The 19,842-nt window shown below is 37.4% G+C and overlaps 1 protein-coding gene across 1 annotated transcript in view; it reads right to left on the bottom strand.

The window, feature by feature from the left end:
* Window positions 1–206: 206 nt before the first annotated feature.
* Window positions 207–19,842, bottom strand: part of CUL3 (cullin 3) — a 57,792-nt gene continuing 38,156 nt past the window's right edge. The window contains exons 7-16 of the mRNA XM_032697497.1: window positions 18,656–18,801; window positions 15,607–15,783; window positions 14,396–14,566; window positions 12,990–13,097; window positions 9,451–9,575; window positions 9,016–9,110; window positions 7,875–8,011; window positions 3,192–3,378; window positions 1,690–1,835; window positions 207–1,025 (exon numbers count right to left, since the gene is read on the bottom strand). Coding sequence (XP_032553388.1) covers window positions 894–1,025; window positions 1,690–1,835; window positions 3,192–3,378; window positions 7,875–8,011; window positions 9,016–9,110; window positions 9,451–9,575; window positions 12,990–13,097; window positions 14,396–14,566; window positions 15,607–15,783; window positions 18,656–18,801 — 1,424 coding nt within the window. The 3' untranslated portion in view covers window positions 207–893. The remainder of the gene's footprint in view (window positions 1,026–1,689; window positions 1,836–3,191; window positions 3,379–7,874; window positions 8,012–9,015; window positions 9,111–9,450; window positions 9,576–12,989; window positions 13,098–14,395; window positions 14,567–15,606; window positions 15,784–18,655; window positions 18,802–19,842) is intronic.

Genomic DNA, 19,842 nt, shown 5'->3' with positions numbered 1-19,842 from the left:
TCAACCCTGTACTCTAACACACTTGAATTAGTTGTTTGTGTACACTAAATCCATTTATTTTAAATTTATTTTGTCTACATTTAGTGAAATAAAAACATCGCCCTGTACAATCCACCATCAGCAGTGAGTACAACAGCAAAAATTATTATACAGTTTATACACACTAAAATCTTGTCCTTTTTCCTATAAAGAAACCAGAACAAACCTAATCAATATAGAGTTTAATTCAGAAGAACTCAAATTACAGAAGGGAAAGCCAAAATTATTATGGTCTTTTCTGAGCCCCCAGAAGTTCCTGATTCATGTTGTTGGAACAGTGAGTGCAGCTGGAAGAGTGAAACATGCTCAAGTTGTCTTCTCGGGTCTTCAAAAAATTACCAAGTATTTAAATTAAACATGTCTAGGTAAAGAAACATTTGAAGCAGAGCAATATAAGTGGGAATTTTGCCTCACCACTCGTGGTTTCTTTTGAACCCAACTTATACAATGCGCGAAGTGCTAAGCAACACTACAGAAACACATTTACATCAACACTGAAGATCTGGGGAAATGAAATTCCAACAATTTTATTTTTTTTTTTAAATGAGCTGTATTTTCTAAATTTGTTTTTATTTCTCTGTTTTCATACAGTATTGAAAACAAACGCGGCACATTCACATTTTCCCGAAGAATTGTAAGGATGATCTCTACAGGGATAACGTTGAAAAGCCTGAAGCTCAATCAATTCAGGTTGAAAACTCTCAAAAGGAGTAAAAGGCTTGATCCGAATGGTCTAGAACATGTATTGTAATTTCATAGAAGAGATGGTCGTCTTAATATTAATGATTTAAAAGAACTTCCCAGTTCATGCGAAGAGTACAGTCCAAGAATAAATCAAATTTTCTGAACGCATTTTATGCTACGTAAGTGTATACTTTGCGATCCTCAGGTGTTCGTGCCAAATATTCTCTCTCAATAAGTCCTTCAATACGTTTTTTAATAACAACTGGACTTGGTAAGAATCGGGCCTTCAGCTGCTGAGTTACCTGAAACGTAAAATAAAACCCAATAATATAAGATCACAGGGCAAGTAAGATCTTTAAGTATCCTAACAGACCACAATAATCAGAAAAAAAAAATATGAAGACAGAGATGGCTACAACTATGAAGCATAAGAGGAAGTCTGCAGACTTCTGACAGTCCCCCAAGTTGCTTGCTCATGTTTGGGTATGATTCAAAGCTCTACAGAGGCGTGGTCACAACCTGAGAATCCTGAAGTTACTAAACATTACTAATGTCCTGAAGCTGTCTGAACTTAGGAGTTACAAGCAGAAGGATTACTTCTCTCTCTGCTAAGAGCTCAAATCTCTCAAAACTGAACCCAAAAGGCAGTAAAAAGATCAAAGCAGAAAATAATCATGTTAAGCATAGTGTTTTTCGTTGTCAACTGCTTTTCAAGGGATTTAAAATCATAATAGCACTAAAAGGAGGAAGGGAAATCAGATATACCCATAAGTACATCCTAAAGTGAAGGGTAAGGATTTAGAAGTCTTCAGAAAGACAGGGAGAAAAAAACAAAGGATAGGTTAACTACAGCATCTCTCAAAGGCCTTTCAGAATCACGTTAGTAAGAGCTGTGTAACTTCAACGAGTTCATAGGAAAAGCAAAAAGAATTCCCGAGTCCATATCCAAGCTGTGTACAATCATACCTCTGCTACTAGCACGTTGTGTTGCATCTTCTTTCTAGATTTCATTATCCGAACTATAGCAGCTTCTATCTCATGTTTTCTGTCATCATCTACTTTCTGCCTTGTTTCTTTCCTTTCTGGATCAGATTCTCCTTGTTTGGCAGCAACTTAAAGAAAAGAAAGAGAATGTAAATTATGCTAGCAAAATTAAGATTTATTTCATTGTGTGTTAGCTTCATTGTTTATTTCATCTAGACATCAAGTTATATTTTCCTGAGTTTTGACATTCTCAAAGTTGATTTTTTTTTTCTATGAAAAGCAGCCACAAGAACATATTAACAGTTTCTGGCATATTTTGATAGCAAGTGACAAGATAACAATCTGTTATTTAATTACTAGTATGTTAAAATTTGAACAGTACTCAAATGTTCTTACAGGCACAGGCACCACCAACCCCCATACCCTCATGCTCACATTACATATTTTTCTCTTTAATATAGCAAATAATCAATTGAAGTAGAAAAAGGGTTGAAAATTTACTTCACAAACTAGTAAACAGTTTAAAAGTTCATCAGTCAGAAGAAATAGTCCAACTTTATCCTCTCCAACTCAACTATTTGTATTCTGTTCTCTTCTATTTATGTTTTATTTCTGCCCTTAGGCCGAGCTTTTCTTTGCCCTTCACCCAAGCATCATTACAACCAAGCCCTCCTCCTGCACTGGTACACCATTTTCCCCCTGCCCTTCTTCACTTAAAAGCCCCAACTATTATCAGCTTTAAAGAGCTATACATAAGAACCTTTCTTATGTCAGAAAGATAAACCCACAATTATGTAGTTTGCTCTAAAATCATCTTGAACCCAAACCATATTCCCCATTCACAGACACTTGTGGAGTGGAAATGAAAAGGCAGAATTCTGCTAAAGCTCAGAGAGTTGTCACACAATCTGCTTTAATTTGGCTGCTGTGCTCCTGCTCAGCAGGAAAAGCCTCCAGAGGTGATAAATGTGTTGCCAGTGCAGTGATCTGCATGCGTGTGAAGGGGGTCAGGACACCACTCACGCAGAGGGGTATGTGCAGGGTCAGCTGTGTAGGCACTACTGGGTTTTATCTGCTGCACAGAAGCCCAGCAAGTTCTATTATGTGTAACAAACAGCATGTGAATTACCAGTGTTGCACTTAAAACACTCACTTTCACAGTAGTACAGCAACTTATGAGGCAATTTTCCTATTTCTGAATCAATCAGTAGCATAATTTTTATTTTATTATTTGATTTGAATTATTTTTCTTTCAATATTTTCTTTAGGAGATAGTTACAAAGTTTGTAAAGTAAAAGGCTTAACTGACTTCCATACTTTTCTTGGTATTAGAGTTTTCATTTTGATGCAACTAATCATCATATATAAACCCCCTGCGTTTCTCTCTTCCTTTTACTTCTATGGACATCAACCCTGCAAAAGACAATTTGAAATTTTAAGGCAGTTTTGGGACTGCAAGAGAGTAGAACATAAAGCTCACTTACCCGTCTGAATCTTGACCCTGTGTAGCTTAGATGTGAACTGATCATTCACTGTAAATATATGACCATTTTCTATTTCTTTTGATTTAGGCTCTTTTGTGAGAACACGTTGTGTTGGTTTGCCACATGCAAGGGACTGTAGGGCTCTAACCAGTTCTCTTTCGGGGATATCAGTTTCTTGTTGAATTTCCTAAAGAAAAACACCTTAATTAGCTTGTGGATATGACAGAAGTATCTATCATGTTTTGCAAACAACATCAGGGATTGCTTAAATGTCCACCTTCAAGCGTGCAAAATAATACTGTGACAGTTGTGGGGCTTGAAAGGTTAGAACTCATTCAGCAGCAAAGTCTCAGTGTGTTCTGTGCAAAACGATCCACCTGCGTCAATGCAGAGACAGGGAATTTTGTCAAATGAAGAGTCACCATGAGCTGGAGGAAGAAAAATGACTAACCAGCTGTTTCATTTCCCTGTGATTTTTGAGAAGGCTGAAAGGATTTGTTAACTGTTTCCAAGGTTTGCTGAACAGGGTGAAAACCTTCTAACTAACTAGTGAAGGAAAACATCCATGATGTTGTTGACAATTCCTGACCAAGAGCGGCATAAATGCTTTTGCATTCAGCCACTTGAAAATAAAATCTCTACAAATGGAACCAAACCATGTCTAGTTTCACCATAACACAGGGAATAATCTAGATCATTATACCTCCTTTCTGAATAACCTCGAAATAATTTATTTACAGCCCAGATGCCCTTGGCCTGGACTTCTCCAGGTGAAATACAAAAAAAAAAACCCCATCACAGTGCAGCAAACATGAACTCTGAAGAAGACTGTTTGTAAAAGATGTACATAACTTGGTGCACCTCTGTCAGTGTTCTTAAAAGCAGCAGAAACAAGTCCAAGTGAAGAACTGTAAGAACTAGAAAGAACTTGTTAAAAGTTCTTTAAACAGCGACCAGAAAAATCAACTAGTTCTATCAAATAATGTTATTTCTTGAGTGTACTCAGTTGTTTTTAAAATCAACCAAAGAAAAAAATGCTACTTTTCTGTTGTCATTCACCACTGACAATATGCAATAAAAATAATTTGGATGTGCTTGGCCTTGACTTGGACTCTAGCATGAATTACAGTGCACCTCATACACAACATCTCACCACCAGGTCTCAGTGATGCTGAGGCTCAGACACAACGTGCATTACTTTTCAACTAGACCCAACACTACATGTACAGTGATGACTTTACGTGAAACTGTTTTTGACATGAGTTCAAATTACTGGAATGAAATAAAATAAAATTAGTAAGGTCAAATTAAAAAATTTCAGAATTTTGGCACCTCCCGTTCATGGTGATTGGGAAATAATAAAGGGTTCTTAAGAGTACTTTACCATAAGCATTCAGGAATATTTATACCACTTGAAATAAGTGATGTATATCCACATATCTTAACTATTTGCTAGTATGAAAATGCCTTTTCTCAAGCTGCTCACAGAAGTTACTATTTCTTCCTTTGTTGCTTTATTTAAAACACTGTTGTCACCCTCACATATTTTTTTTTTCGGATTCAGCACGAAGCAGTATTAAGAAACCCTAAAAAACTATAATCCTTTACATGGTAACACAAAAAGTCTTACTGAAATGGGTGGATCAGCATAAAATTTAACAAACCAAGGGAATGTGACAGATTTTAGGACTTAGATAAATGTAAAGCCTTAAGGCCACAAACCAAACCCAACTTTTTAATGATGTAAAGCTGTGACATACAGGTTTCCAAACTTTAATTTCTGATCAACAGTTAAAATTAATCCTTTCAAAACTAAATCACTTCTACAAGGGAATATATATACTCTCCTTTTGGTGAAAGTGAATTAAAGAGCCAAAGGGACCTTCTGAGGGGTGTTTGATGCTGGCCATCCTTATATAGACCACTGTGTATTTCTGTTATTGTACTTCACTCTCTAGCATTTCAACTCAGCCACTAACATGCAAACCATTTGGGTTTTCAGAATTTATAAGCCAGCATTAAAGTAAGAACCATGAAGAGTTGCACTGCAATATGCTGCCTCAAAAGGAGCCAAAAAGTTGAAGTTGGATTAAAAAAAAAAATGTAGCTATGAATGTAAATGGGGATAACAGATGTTCCTGTGCTCTCTCTTTCCTTCAGTCTGTAGCATAACGTTTTTCTAAACATATTTTTAAACAGATATGTGATGTAACAGTGAAAAATGCATACTTCTTCCCCATCTCCAAAAAATGACTTCTTTTAAAGGCCACATTAGATTGTGCACAGGAGCAGTACTGATTACACAATCAGTGCTAAAAATATTACCAAGTGAGCTCTATCGGGAGGCTACCAGAGAAATCCCTCTAGGTATGGAATTGCCTCTGTTCAGTTCTACACAAGAAAAAAGGTTATTAGAAGGAAAATGTGCAGAAGGAAATGCATTATGTAATTTTGTTGAAATAATAAAAAGTATTTTTAGAGTTTTATTTACAGGCTTCAACTTGTATCTCTTCCAAAGCAGACATTAGCAAAAGAGGAACCAGATAATCCAGTTTCAAGTACTAATCTCTAATTTTTGTGGAATTATTCAACAAGTTAACTTCTATTACAGCCACATTTGCATATCTTGTTTGTTAAACATAAAGAACCAACCTGATTTTGATGTCATTACAAAAAACCGTGCATTTCACCATTTAAAATACCGAGCTGTAACTTAAAACTAACAGAAAAATATAGAGTATTATATGAGATTTGATTAGAAAAAAATGGATTCTTTGAAATAATTAGCATTCTTTGAAGGCTTGCATGAAGATCCTTTCTTTTCCATTTTAGTTGCATTACCCTAGACCCATAGGGCCACCAGCTATTTTGCATATACAAATAAAATATTGCTGCATAGGAATACAATAAATTCATACTTTTTTTGTGAAGGAATTTTCTATGCAATAATCTTTTAAGTTTCCATAGCAATTGATGCATAATTTTTGCATCATCATTATCCCATTTTTCTCATCAATCACATGCCTTAATGGCTGTTAGGATTACTGTGAGGATCTTATCAAGTTGCAATTAATAATCACACTGAATGCAAAGTAAACCATCAAAGTGTGTTCAACTGTGAAAGCAACTTCAAATTAATCTGTCAGCTGTGAATCTGCAGAAACACTTGTATATCAGACAGTTTTAGGCTTACACAAGCACAACACCACAGTCGATCACATGCTGCATTGCAGTGAAAGCACCAGTTTGACATGACAGAGAAGTAATGGTTGCCCAGCACTCAGCACTTAATCATGGTATTCAATTATCAATGAACAAGATAAAATTCATTCTCTTCTTAAGTTTCCATAAGCTTTCCTGGCTGGAGTTAAAGACAACTCCTACACACTTCACCAAAGAAACCAAACCAAACAAATATGCCTCCTTAATGTTTTAGTTACAGTGGGACACAAAGTAACAGCTTAAGAACTCCCAAACCAGAAATAAACAAAACACACACAACTTAAAGCAGGTGGACATATTTCTCTATCATCTGGTCTCAATAAATAAACTATAACTTAGAGTATGTATTAAAATTTTTTCACTGCTCTACCAAGTATTATTTATTCATATATGGGTGAGGCTCTCCTACTCATAAAGCCTACAATTTGATGGAATAAGGCAGCCTTCAGCTCAATTTCAAACCAGCTTCAGGAAAAAAAAAGAGCTGTTAAGTCCTCCTCCTTGTTTTTGCTCCCTCATATATTCTGCAGAGAAAGTACTCAAAGCTGTAATGCTCCTGAAGTAGATTTCACAACATACAGGACTTTGTGCTCCAAAATGATGTTTTTTGAGTAGTTTCTTAAGAGCCTCTTATCAAATCCTCCCTTCCTTAATCCCAACTGAGACTTTCAAAGAAACTTTCTTTATTAAGAGGCTAGAAGTATGCCAAATAAGCTGAAAACAAAATCCAAACAAAAGGCAAATGATTACTATGCACTGCACAGCCAAAGTAGATGAGAAAACCTGGAAATCCACTGTTTCAAACTGCACCCATGCTGCTTTTCAAGGCTGCCAGTGCTCTCTCGAAGGGAATATAATGTCTGAACTGAAACTATTAATTGACATTACCAATACAATGCTCAGATCTCATAGCACAGGATCCCCCTCTGCTTCTAAAGCCACCTTCACCATCCTCCATTAGCTGACACCTCAACCTTTCCCAGCAACACCCCTTCAGTCTCCTTGTTAAGAATCCATCTGGACCTTCTTCATTGCCTTTTCTGGCTAACCAGCTCAGAGAAGGGCTGAAAGTTCTTTGAACCACCCTATAGCTCACTCCAGCCTGCCAGTTTAAGCACTTCAGTATTCAAGAAGCCAGGACGCAAATCCTTCTCCACCCTTTGGCCTCTAAATTGCAGTTTATTGAAGATAAATGAGGAAATGGAGCCACCTGCTGCATTCCAACTTCAGCTTTTCTACAGCTCGATGGCCTAGAAATAACCACACTCACAACCCTCAAACAATTCTGAAAACTTGTGTTCCCAAATAGGTGCACTGCTAACGATCTGCTTCCTGCGTTTATTGGCCTGATCCATACTCAAATAGAACGAGAGGCATCTGATCTTCAACAGTGTATTCAAGAGAACAAGAAAGTGCCTAAAATAGTCATTTAAAATGAGGTAAGACAACCACAACACTTACCTCAAATGTGTATTTTTCTCTGTTGTTAAAGAGCATTAATATCGTCATCTGGAAAGTGGAGACCTGCAATATGTGCTTCCGTGTATTTGAGCCAGTTACTTGGGCACCTCCTACGCCAACTTCTGAACCATCTTCCTATTTTAAAATTCCAAAACTACTATTAGATTATTCTCCACTGAAAAACATTTTACCTTGATAAGATGAAAGTTACATGATGAAAAATTTATCCAGGAGATCAGTCTACACAAGAAATAGAACAGCATATGCCCGGGGGCATAAGCAGAATGTTGCTCCAGCAGCTGTCTTAGAACATCAGGGGGATTGAAGTTGGAGGCACCTCCTTAAGTCCTGTGGTCCAGCCATCACTCCAAGCCAGGCCACCTAGAGCCCTCAGTCACATACTGAGCATTGCCAAGGACAGAGTCTCTACCACCTCTCTGGCCTCTGTTTCAATACTTGCCCACCCTCCAAGTTTTCTTACTCTTATCTTCAAAATTATCAAAATATTTATCTTACAGTAGCACAACTTTAACATTCTCACAAATGTGCATTATTAATACTTTAAGAATTTTGGTTTTGTTTTGCACTGCCTTCTACATTGCCAGTTGTCATGCCACTGCTACCTCTAGCTTAGCACTTCAGAACTGGTATGAATCACTAGAAAATTATTTTCTTGCATACATACAAATTAAGCATTGTATTTCAATAAACTCTGCTCAGATTCTTGTTTTTGAAAAAATGATGCCTACATTGCTAGCACTCTGCATATGAAAAGCAGGCTAAACTTGGCTTAACAAAAATAACTCTATAAAAGAAACAAGTTTCTTTTCACTTTTGAGTCATTTACAGCCAAAAAACTCCAAACACTCAAACCACTGTGGTCCCTTCAAGACCAAATTTACTATTTTTCTACAAGGTAAAAGGTGATCCTGAGTGATGCATTCAAATGAGATTCAGAGGGGGAAAAGAAAAAGTTAAACCGAAACTTCTACAAAGGAAGAATCAGACCATAAGGCTGACAGAAGGCATCTTCTTCTTATATTGTTAATGGGTAAGCTCTTATTTTACAAAATTCTGAAGTTACTAAAAATGTGCATTTGCTTACATAGATACAGTATTTACCCAACCTTGATACCTTACCTTTTGACAGGCCCATAGAAAGTGGCATTGAGATCTGCAGAACCCATGTGATGCTGGAGTGTCAGCTGTCGCCCACTATGTTTGGCTAAATAAAATCTGTAATATAATTGAAAACAATACGTACTTCACATTTGGTACTGAAAGCTTTAAGAAGTTACACAGACTTTTCATAACCATTAGGACGCTCTTAAGAAACTTCTTTTTGGTTTTTTTTTTTTTTTCAAAACATTAACTCTTGTTAGAATTTTACTTAAAATCTCCCAAAAACTTGAGCATCGTAATGTGACTGTTGTATTCTCCAATTTTCACATGAACTGAAGAAAAGAGTATGTCAGCATGTTGCCAGCATACTGCCAACAGTACAACATATCTGTGAAGTTAAATCTAGAAGGTTTCTTCTTAAAGCCTCTACCTAAAAATCTGTTTTAACACATACCTTCTAAATATTTCAAAAGCATGTCTGGGAGCTGGAGGGATGTTACACTTTGGTGTGGCTGACTGGGTAGGCCAGTAACCTGTTGTGAGGACACGCACTGTAAGATCAACACCACCTAATGAGACCTAAGGACAATTGGAAGAAAACATACACCATTTTAAAATAGGACCACGTTTCCTCACTTTTTCAGTTTTGGCACAGAATTTTCATATACTATGAACGATATATATCTAGAAATATTATTTTTAGGAAGCCAGACAAATAAATTAATTCATCACTGTAAGAGTAGATGGTACAGCAAAACTCCTCCACATCATTCCCCTCTGGCAGTTAAGAGCACACAGAATTCAACCAAATAAATTCTTAAGCGACAACAAAATGTCTGTGATCATAAACAGAACTCATGATACGTGTAACAAATCTCTCTGAATAGTTTTTGGATGACATGCAATAAAGCCAGGTTGCATGAAATGTGGCAGTTCCAAAGTAATTCTTTCTAAACTTACTCTGTGGAAGTAGAGTGTAAGTACTGAATATCTGGTGTTAAATCACACCTCTGGACTGCACTACAAACAGTTACTTCTACACACACCACCTATCCTCTTTCCCTAAAGACAGCTATTACTGTAAATATTCAGCACTGGTGAGCAAACATTCCACAAGTGAAGTGCTTTATTTTACCTATAAACTAGATGCATTAGCAGGTGATAAAGATCCAGCTACCAGTGAGGCATAAACCTCACTAGGTATCTCAAGTCAGTTGAGCATTATTTAAGCTGTCTGTTTTCAGTTCTAGGAGGTATAACCAAATACCTTCAAAGAACACACATTACGGACAAGAAAAAACAGAGCCTACAATATCCAACTTATATAAACTTACTACACAGAAGCAGAACACATTATATTTTAGAAGGTCAAAACCTGAACTCAGAAATTTCCATTATCCAACAGCAGAGAAGCATTTCCATGCACTGTGGAAGAGTTTTTGTATTGTGCATGTTGAATGCCTGTGTGCATCAACCACCTTGTGCCCAGGAAACTTCTGAAAAACCTAAACAAACCAATGACAGACTACTCCTACAGAAACCCCTGGGACTGACAGGAACAATTTGCAGAAGTATGTAAAGATCCAGATAAGGGTTCTTCTGTAGCCAACACTACTGCCATCCTTCTAATTTTGTATCACCAATGTTATGAGGCTCATAAGAGAAGTTCAAACAGCCATTTAGACACAGAAAACTAAGTTAATTTGTCCATTATCTAATAAAAAAAAATAAAAAGAAAAAGGAGCCTCAACAGTTTTCTTCTAGCCAAAGCACAGAGAAAGGCCATCAGTGCAGACAGGATACAGAAAATATATTTATCTGGAACTGAAGGATCTTAGCTGAGATGGCAACTGTTTCCCAAATTCTTTTGGCCTTAGCCAGACTGGAACACAGCAATAATTTAGAATGCCTCACATCATACATTGTACAGAGCACTGAAAAAGTTTTGGAAGCACTTTATTTTACAACATGTCTTTTCAGCATAAAAATGGTACAAACTAGTGGAAAGTGCCCTGAAGGGATCTAATCTTTACGGGACTCCAAGAAATGTTTCAGGATCACAGTTGTAGAAATTACTCATAGTCTACGAGCCTGGACCTTCCCTAATGCTGAGCTTTCCACTTACTGATGGCAAACCAATCATCTACACAGAACTTGGCACTGCTTGTATCTCAGGAAATAGGATCCAGCAGGAAACTTTACAGGTAGGATTATTTAGAGAAAAGCAGCTGCCTGACTCCTCTAGGAGATGCCATACACATTCAAGGTACACAATTGTTTAAAAAGAAGTAGAACAGACTATTGCATATAAAACAGTATCAAGAGCAAGTTAACAGTAACATACCCCCCCTCAAATCTTCCTGTTTGTATTTCCTCTCAAATATTATTGACCTACAAAGAAATATATATTCTTCTGTCATAAATAAGTACTCCAGAAATTTCATTAAAAGGCCATGATTAGGCTGACCAAAAGGCAACCATCACATCAGCTCCTGGTCTCTTGCCAAGAAAAAGATGAAGTTTCAAGTAAGGCCTAGCAGGACATCTGTTAACATTTTAAATTCATCTTATTAGCTGTATGCAGCTAAAAAGAAGATACAGATATCATTTATTAACTCAATCTAAGACTGTCATGTAAAGTACATAAATCTTTAACACAACCCCCACCCCATGTCCGAGTCTGGCATGCTACCTAAAAAATGGGAATGCTCTTACAATTTTTTCTTTAAATTTGTATTTCAAGCATTCTGGAAGGAAAACATGACTAGCCCCTAAAGAAAAAAAAAAAAAGCAGTAGTAAGACTGCCTGTCCACAAACACTTTTATAACTATCCAAATCCTCTACAACCTTTTCTGAAGCCACTTTGAGAACATGCTGTTCCCTCACTCAGGATGATTCACAGTATGCTGATGAAGAAGATTTCCACTGAGGGCTTCAAGAAGGCAAAGACTTCATATCACCTTGCACAGCCAGGGACATTGGACAGAGTACAGCCACAAACATATTCCTGGCATTCACTTCTGAAACTGATTCAAGGATGCTTGATGTACAGACCTACTTACCTGCAGACAGGCATGTTTATTATATATGATTAAGCTCTACTGTGTATCAGTATAAAAAAAGTGTTTTAGAGCAAGAGAACTGATATCCCAATAGAAGCAATCTCTCCTTTATGCAGTATTCCAGAGGCCCACTTTTACTACGAGGTGAAATTTTTTCTGAACGAACAACTAAGTCCATATTTGCAATTTGAATAAAACGGCAGCTTTGCTTTTAGCAAAGGCATTCATCGCAAAGTTAAAACATCAGGCGGTGCGCTTTGCAAACGCCGTCAGCACGCGATATTTTTCTTGCTGTTAGAAAAAAAATACAGGTCACGATGGAGACCAGCTTTGAAGGAGGAGAATGGGAAGGCTTTGCTGGTGACACAGCAGCTGGGAAGTGCAGTGGGGAGCGGGCAGTTGGCACCGCTGGAGGCGGGGCGGGCACCGCTGGAGGCGGGGCGGGCACGGCTGGAGGCGGGGCGGGCACGGCTGGAGGCGGGGCGGGCACCGGCTGGAGGCGGGGCGGGCACGGCTGGAGGCGGGGCGGGCACCGCTGGAGGCGGGGCGGGCACCGCTGGACGCGGGGCGGGCACCGCTGGACGCGGGGCGGGCACCGCGCTCCCCCTGGCGGCCGCCGCCGGGCAGAGCCGCCACGCACCCACCGCCCCTGCAGCGCGGGCACAACTGCAGCTCAAACACGGCTTTAGGGAACGAAACTGCCACTGCTCGAGCTGTGCATCAAGCTTTGAACCGGCTTTAAAGCATCTTGGGAAATGCTATTGTAGTTTATAAGGGAAGAAACCTAGTAAAAGGAACTGACTTCCACAAGCTGACAAAATCCTTCTGTGCAGACGCGTGGAATAACAAATGAAAAACCACAAACCTCGACGGAAGTTCAGGGTTTGTACTGAAGTAAAAGGACAAGCACACAGACCCCCACGTTCTTACCCCTGTCGCCTGAAGATGTTGCCTGAACTCATCCATCGTTGTATTTGAGATGCTCATGTCCCTGAACATTCCTTCCAGTTTAGATGTGAACTGACATCCACATTCAGTCTGAAAATACACAAAATAAGTTGTTGTTACTAGCACTATGAAAACAAAGCTTCTGATATGCAAACTGCAAGACTAAGTTTATAAATCTCAAAAACTGTATTTCTGTACATTTTGTTACTGGGATTTCCATTTGCATTGTATTCAGATCTTTTAGAAAAGTTTAAGATCTAACCCTACACAGATCAAAACCTGTTTTCCTTCTCTTTTCTCCATTATCGTATTTTTTATTTTGTTTTCGCTTTCCATCTCATATTTAAAAATCTGTGAAAGCTTATCAAATTAAGATATACACTTCCACCTGCCTTTTAGCATTATACTGTAAAGGGAAATATATCAGAAGCAAACTCCTGCTGTTCTAGGAGTGTTTTGTTTTAAAGGCTGGCTGCAGACCAGCCAGTGAGATTACCAGGCCTTTTGAGGATCAGGGACATGCACACAGACACAGCATCCTGATCACTCTGCAATTCCATAAGAAAAGAGGGCAGTTCAGGTTCACTGACTCATCTGGCAAATGTATGCCCTGTGCCCTCTAAATCACCAGGATAAAAGCGGTGGAGAGGTAATCAGAAAGGAATTAACACTGACAATTTGGAGAAATCTGATGCACACAGATTTTGCTCACTGATAGAATATATATGCCAAAAATGAGGACCAGTGATTTTTGATTTTGGGATCAGATCCCTCTGGTTCAGAAGTTCTCTAGCCATTTATCATGCAACTTAAGAAGAAGCTGCATTAGAACTTGCTTCAAGGACTTTTCCGCTCGAGGCTTTACCTTCTTCTCCATCTCTTGGCCTATTTAATCAGTACATTTAACCAACTGATATGAAGATTTTTTTTCAATCTATCTCAAACTACTTAATCAAGGATGAATTGAGCATTAACACCGGTCTGCTGATGGAGGCAACTAAAAACCAACAACACAAGCAGCAACAAAATTCTACTGTGAATAACAAAAAACCTAGGATAAAACATAGCATTATCTTCAAATTCAGTCACTAGAGTTGTCCTCTTATTTGGAAAATCTTAATAAGTTTTGAAAAAAATTATTTTGTTTTCTAGATTGCACTCTCATCACAGGTGTTCACCACTACTTTACTTCCTTTTATTTCCACGAAATTAGTCAGAAAAACCTTTTGTATTTTCTGCTGGGGCTTTAAAAATCAACTCTGTATCTAACAGCAATCAAGATTAACGTTACCTATAAATCTCTTATGTAAAAACAGAAGAAACCACATCTATGACTAATAAAAAAGAAAGAGAAAAAAACCCTAAGAAGTATGCAGGTACTGTCTTACCTTTAATTTGGATATCATGTTTTTCTCAGAGTCATCTGAAACACTCTTGTTCGTGAGAAGTCTTCTTGCCAAGTGCTGCTTGTAATAGCGTTCAAAAACATCCTTCTCTTGCATAAACCTGAATAAAACCATTGCCTTATCCAATATGGTTTCTACTTCTTGCTCTGTTAGCTGTAAAACAAATAATTTGCTGGTTTTAATCTTCCAGCACAAGTGTCTTAGACAACCCAAACACTTACAGTAATTCACAGCAGCAGATGGTCTAACAGTAGCCTACACAGAAGCCAACAAAACTGGTCCAACATGAGATCGACAGCCAAAAGAACGGTGCCCAAACTCAATAAAGTGGAGTAAGAAATAGACTTAAAATAAAGGGAAAGGCAATATCAAGAGAGAAGGGAAATGGGTAGAATGCCTTGAAAACATAGTAAAAGTTCCTGGGTAAGTTTTAAAAAGCACGAAGGAAATCACTATTAGGAGTATGAAAGGTTAGTTTGGAATGAAACCTTTTAACTATTAAGACTTGTTTTGTAAAGCCCACCTAGTGCCAGAACAAATAGAATTATTACTTATTTTATAAATGAATAGAATCTACCATTTGATTCCCAAAGCATAAATTGCATGCACTAATATTCAGCTTTATTCAGAGCCACTGAAGCCTCAGATGAACCATCCTGTCCAGTTCTGGGTTCTGTACCTCAAAAAATCTCATGAAAGAAGCTAAGTCTGAAGGACACAGCTCTACTTAAACTAGAAGAGACAGATAATAGTCCTCTGATATATAAAAACAGTAAAAAGAAGCTAAGACAAACCGTTTCCCCATACCAAGTAAGTTAATTTTCAAAAGAAATTACTAGATATTGGGAATAGCTGCCAAAATATCAATATATTTAAGGAAATGATACTTAAGGTTTCAAAAGAAGGGAGTTGCAGAATCTACTACAACCTAAGATTTTTGAGAGAGTATCTGCTAGAAGTAATTCACACATGTTGCTTCAGAGGTAGGTGATAAGCCACACTGATCTCCTTGTGTCTGATTTTTCTGTTTAGATCTAAAGTGTTATGAGCTCAGATGTGTTACATATACTTTTTTTTAGCTAGTATTGCCATTTCTCTTAATATAAAAATAATTCATAGAAATGTAGCTTAGTTTAATTTCATCCAAGTTTACACAGCAAAGGGCATGGTATTACAAGGTCATTTATACTTACTCCCTTGACTCCCTTTTTCAGCTTATCATCAATAAATAATGAGAGGTACTCTGGAGACCTGGAGTTGAGGTTGAGGAAGTACTCAAAGTCACCCGCAATAGTCTGTTTGAAGAGTCGATCGTTATTGAAAGATTCTTGAAGGAAGCGATCAAACCTACTCTTCAAATCCAGTAAACCCTTAAAAAAAAAAAAAAAGTAAAAAAGAAAAACAGTTTTCACTGATATGAAGTTGTAAGCTGGAAACCAGTAACAACAGACAGAGAAGACCAGATTTACAGTCAGAGATTCTGCAACACTCTATGTTCGGCATCGTTAGAAAGTATTGGAAATTTCATTTCCATTTTTAAATTTCTGTTGTTGCCATAAATATCTTAGGCAATTTTCAGATAAATTTGCTAAAATATTGGTATCAAATACTGGTGCAGTTTGCTATAATACACTTCTCCATTAAGAAATGTTTTTAAACACCCTTGGTAAACAGGTTGATGTACTGCATTTTTAAATCTAAAACTTAAAGGAGGTATTTGTTGCACTTGTTAAGCCTTGTCCATGTCAAGCAACATTGACAAAGTCATTACCATAAATACAGGATATGTGAAAAAGCTCAGGCTAAGCACCCACCAACTGCATCCCTAGAGCTACTGAACAAGTCTGAGGAGAAAACACACTGCAACAACAGGCCTAAACTTGTCAGGGCTTTTTCCCCCCTCTAATTTAATCCAGGGATGTGTTTTGCATTATTTAGTCACATGTTTCTTGCTGACCTTTAAGAGTCACTGTGAGCATATGAAAGGTAGATATAAGCAATAGCTCTCCACTTATCACAGTGTGAAGTACACAGGCCTGGACTGAACAACTTCCTCTGAGCTAAATCATTGGACTCTTAACATAATTTTTATTCAGAGCTAAAGCAAAGGAGTGTGGAAGGGGGAAGCATCTTAAAATCATCTGAGCATTAAGTGTATATGACACACACAGGGTTTAGACATAACTAAGACAGCATTTGGCAGGGAGAGAAAATTTCACTTGAAATTTTCAATCTATTTGTCACAAATAACAGTTGCCCACAAAAACTGTCCAGGTTAAATAACACTAAAGTTCTCAGTTTCTTAAGAAATTATTCATATGTGGTTACTTAAAGAAGCCATTCAAGAATTACTCAAAGTAGTAGTAATGTTTCTTAGGAACTCACCATCTCACTTAAAGGAATGGCCTTTAGACAGGCTAATTAATGTGTATTAGAAATTTTAAATTCAAAGTAAATCCCACTATCTCTCTGTTTACCAAGGTTAGCTTATGTCTCCTCTCCAGGAGTACACCATCTGAACAACCTGGTGTTAAACAGGAGAAACTGTTAGTACCTGAAATTAAAACAGCATTTCAACATCCCTTCAAACTATTATACGAAGTTTAAACCTAATCCTCTGGCAATGCTTTTGCAACCATCTTGCCAATTCTGCTCAGGGTTTAGTGATGTCATGTTGCAGAAGCAGTGCTGAGCTATGATGAATGTTTTTTTCTTGATGGTATAATGCAGGTTCCATGTCTGTCTTCTTATTGCTATTGTCCTTGAAAGATTCAGCTGAACACGGCCAAGATGAAAAGTACAAGGTGGTTTCTCAATTCACAGGTGTTTCTCTCTTCTTCCACCACCTCAGTGGAAGTGATAAACCTGTCTGGGGGTTTATCAGCAATTGAATATCAACCCCTTCCCTAGGACATCTTCCTGAGATGGCTGGGGTACATACTAAGGGCTGAGCTCTGCCAAAACATGTGGGACACAGCTGCAAGTCCTCCTCAGCTTCATTATGCTGTTTGCCTCTGCAGCAGGAAACCTCGATACCATCTTTATAATTAAGTTTATAAATCTTTCTCTGTTAATTTTTTTATGATACCTCTTTAGGCCCATCAAGAGTGAAAACTACTTCAAAGTACTTATTTTGCACATCATTTGACCCCCTCCTTTCTTTTTTAAATCATACCACCACAAACATAACAGCCCTTAATCATTTACCCAAATAAATTTTAAAGGATATTCTCTCTGCTTTTTAACAGTCCTTGAAGAGGTAATTCTTGTTCAAACCTGGTAAGAAGTTTGCTTCAGCATTGCCAGAAAATTATTAATCCAATCAAAAATGTTTTTATACTCAAATGGCTTCTTCAAATAGTAACCAGTTCTAGCACAGTTATTGTTTTCAAACAAAACAGCAGAGATTAACAGACATACATTAAATGCTTCTCATAAAGAACAGACACAAGGACTTCAACTGGACATTTTAAAAAACCCTCAAACTTAATGTTTAATGAATATACATGTTCAGATTAAATATAAGACATCTTCCAGCTACAGAAACATATCCTTAAAGTTCAATGAACTCTTAAGATTTTATGTCCAAATTTAAATCCATCTTCCCAGAAACAATGGAAAAGATGACAAACACTCCTGAAGCATATTTTGTGATCTTGATGAATGAATGGTACACATCACTTAGTGAGAGATGGAGAACAAGAAAGAACACTCACATCTTTTAACATGCTGATGTGTTCTGTTTCTCAGAGAGACTGAGAACGAAGCAAGTAATTTGTTATGATTGATAAACACATTTACCTCTCAATCACAGCTAATCTTGCCATGAAATATTGCCATGTGATTTTTGTCTCAACAAACACTGATAGCTAGTGTTACATAAAATAATCAAAATGGACACTATAAAGCTACTTGTCAGCACACATAGAACTCACTCTGGAGACATATCATTTAGGGTAATCTAAGAAGGTCCCAGCAGTTAGATAATTAGCTTGAATATGTTGTTTAATATAAGCAGCTACCAAAAACTGAGCATGTACTTTCCAAACAACTTCAGCCAGAGTTCTAAACATGTCTGAAAATTCAGAGAACGTACATTTTAAAAAAAATTTAAATTTAGCTTATTAATAACAATGCCTTTTGAACTGATATTAAGGTTTACCTTATAAATCGTGTTTGTGGTGAACTGCTACTGTGAGGAACGTGGGAATGATGACAGAAAAAGTTAAAATATTTAACTACCTGAATATAGTCAACTGGATTCTTTCCTTCTCCCTCTTCAGAAACTAGTGCTTTGCCCTGCTCTCGCAGGTATGAGCTCATGCACTCGCACATCGTCTTCAGACCATTTGGCACACGGCTGAACAACTTGTACATGCAAGCAAGGTCTGGAATCAAGAATGAGAGATTATGCAGGACACCTCTTGTGTGACATGTGTGTAACTCATTCATCTCAGAGCAAAAGATGACAATAAAAGATTCACCTAAAGTAATGAGAAGTGGCTTAGGCTAAACATGGCTTTCCAAATGAGCAATCCATCCTCGCACATTTATGCAAAATCTTATCATAATGCAGCAAGTATTTCCGCTCTACTATTTAACTCAATCAAACTAAGGCCTATAAAAGTTAAATTAATTCCTATAGCTTATGAACACCCTTTAGTATCCTTGCACCCTCAGCCTGAAGGCCATCTAAACTGGATATTAAAGAAAAAAAATGTTAAGTATGGTATCATCACTTTCCTTTTCAATACAGTAACTATCTTTTCTTACAGATCAGAAATGTACTCACTCTGTTGCTCTATCACCTAGTAATTGTGAAGCTGCTTTAATGAACAAAGGCCATTAATCTAAGCAGTAAGTCTGTTCCCCATTCTCATGGCTTTAGTGTGAGCACCAATTTCTAAATACAGATACTACAATCCCTCTCTTCATTATGCTACTTTAGAAACTTATGTTCTATTTCTTTCCATAGTAACTTTCATTCAGTCACTCTGTCCCACATTAACCTCTATTAGGGAAAACCAAATCAAGCCAAGCCCTTTTTTTTTCAACCAGTTCAATAAGCTGCTCCTTATCCTTTAGAAACAGCCAACTCCTTCCTGCAACAATGTTCTCTCCACAAGAATTGGTCCTGCAATGCTTCTGTTTGTCTTTTACACAAGTACTTTTTAGAATAACTCCCTGTGGGCCAAAAAAAAATTCATGTATTTTGACAGATATATACTAGAGGAATGGAAGTAATAAAATGACTCATGTAAAACTGGTAACAAAGACCACTGCAATAGATTTGTACTTTTTTTATGAGATACCTGGTTTAATCAAAAAAAGTACCTGTGACTGGTACTAAATCGAATTAAGTTAAGCATATAGTCTCTGTTTTAAGAGCCCTCTAAAAGGCTGAAGTAATACTCTCAGATGTTTGCAGA

The sequence above is a fragment of the Chiroxiphia lanceolata genome, chromosome 10 (assembly GCF_009829145.1).
Source record: "Chiroxiphia lanceolata isolate bChiLan1 chromosome 10, bChiLan1.pri, whole genome shotgun sequence".
NCBI classification, from domain to species: Eukaryota; Metazoa; Chordata; class Aves; order Passeriformes; family Pipridae; genus Chiroxiphia; species Chiroxiphia lanceolata.
This window is presented reverse-complemented; position numbering and strand designations above follow the sequence as displayed.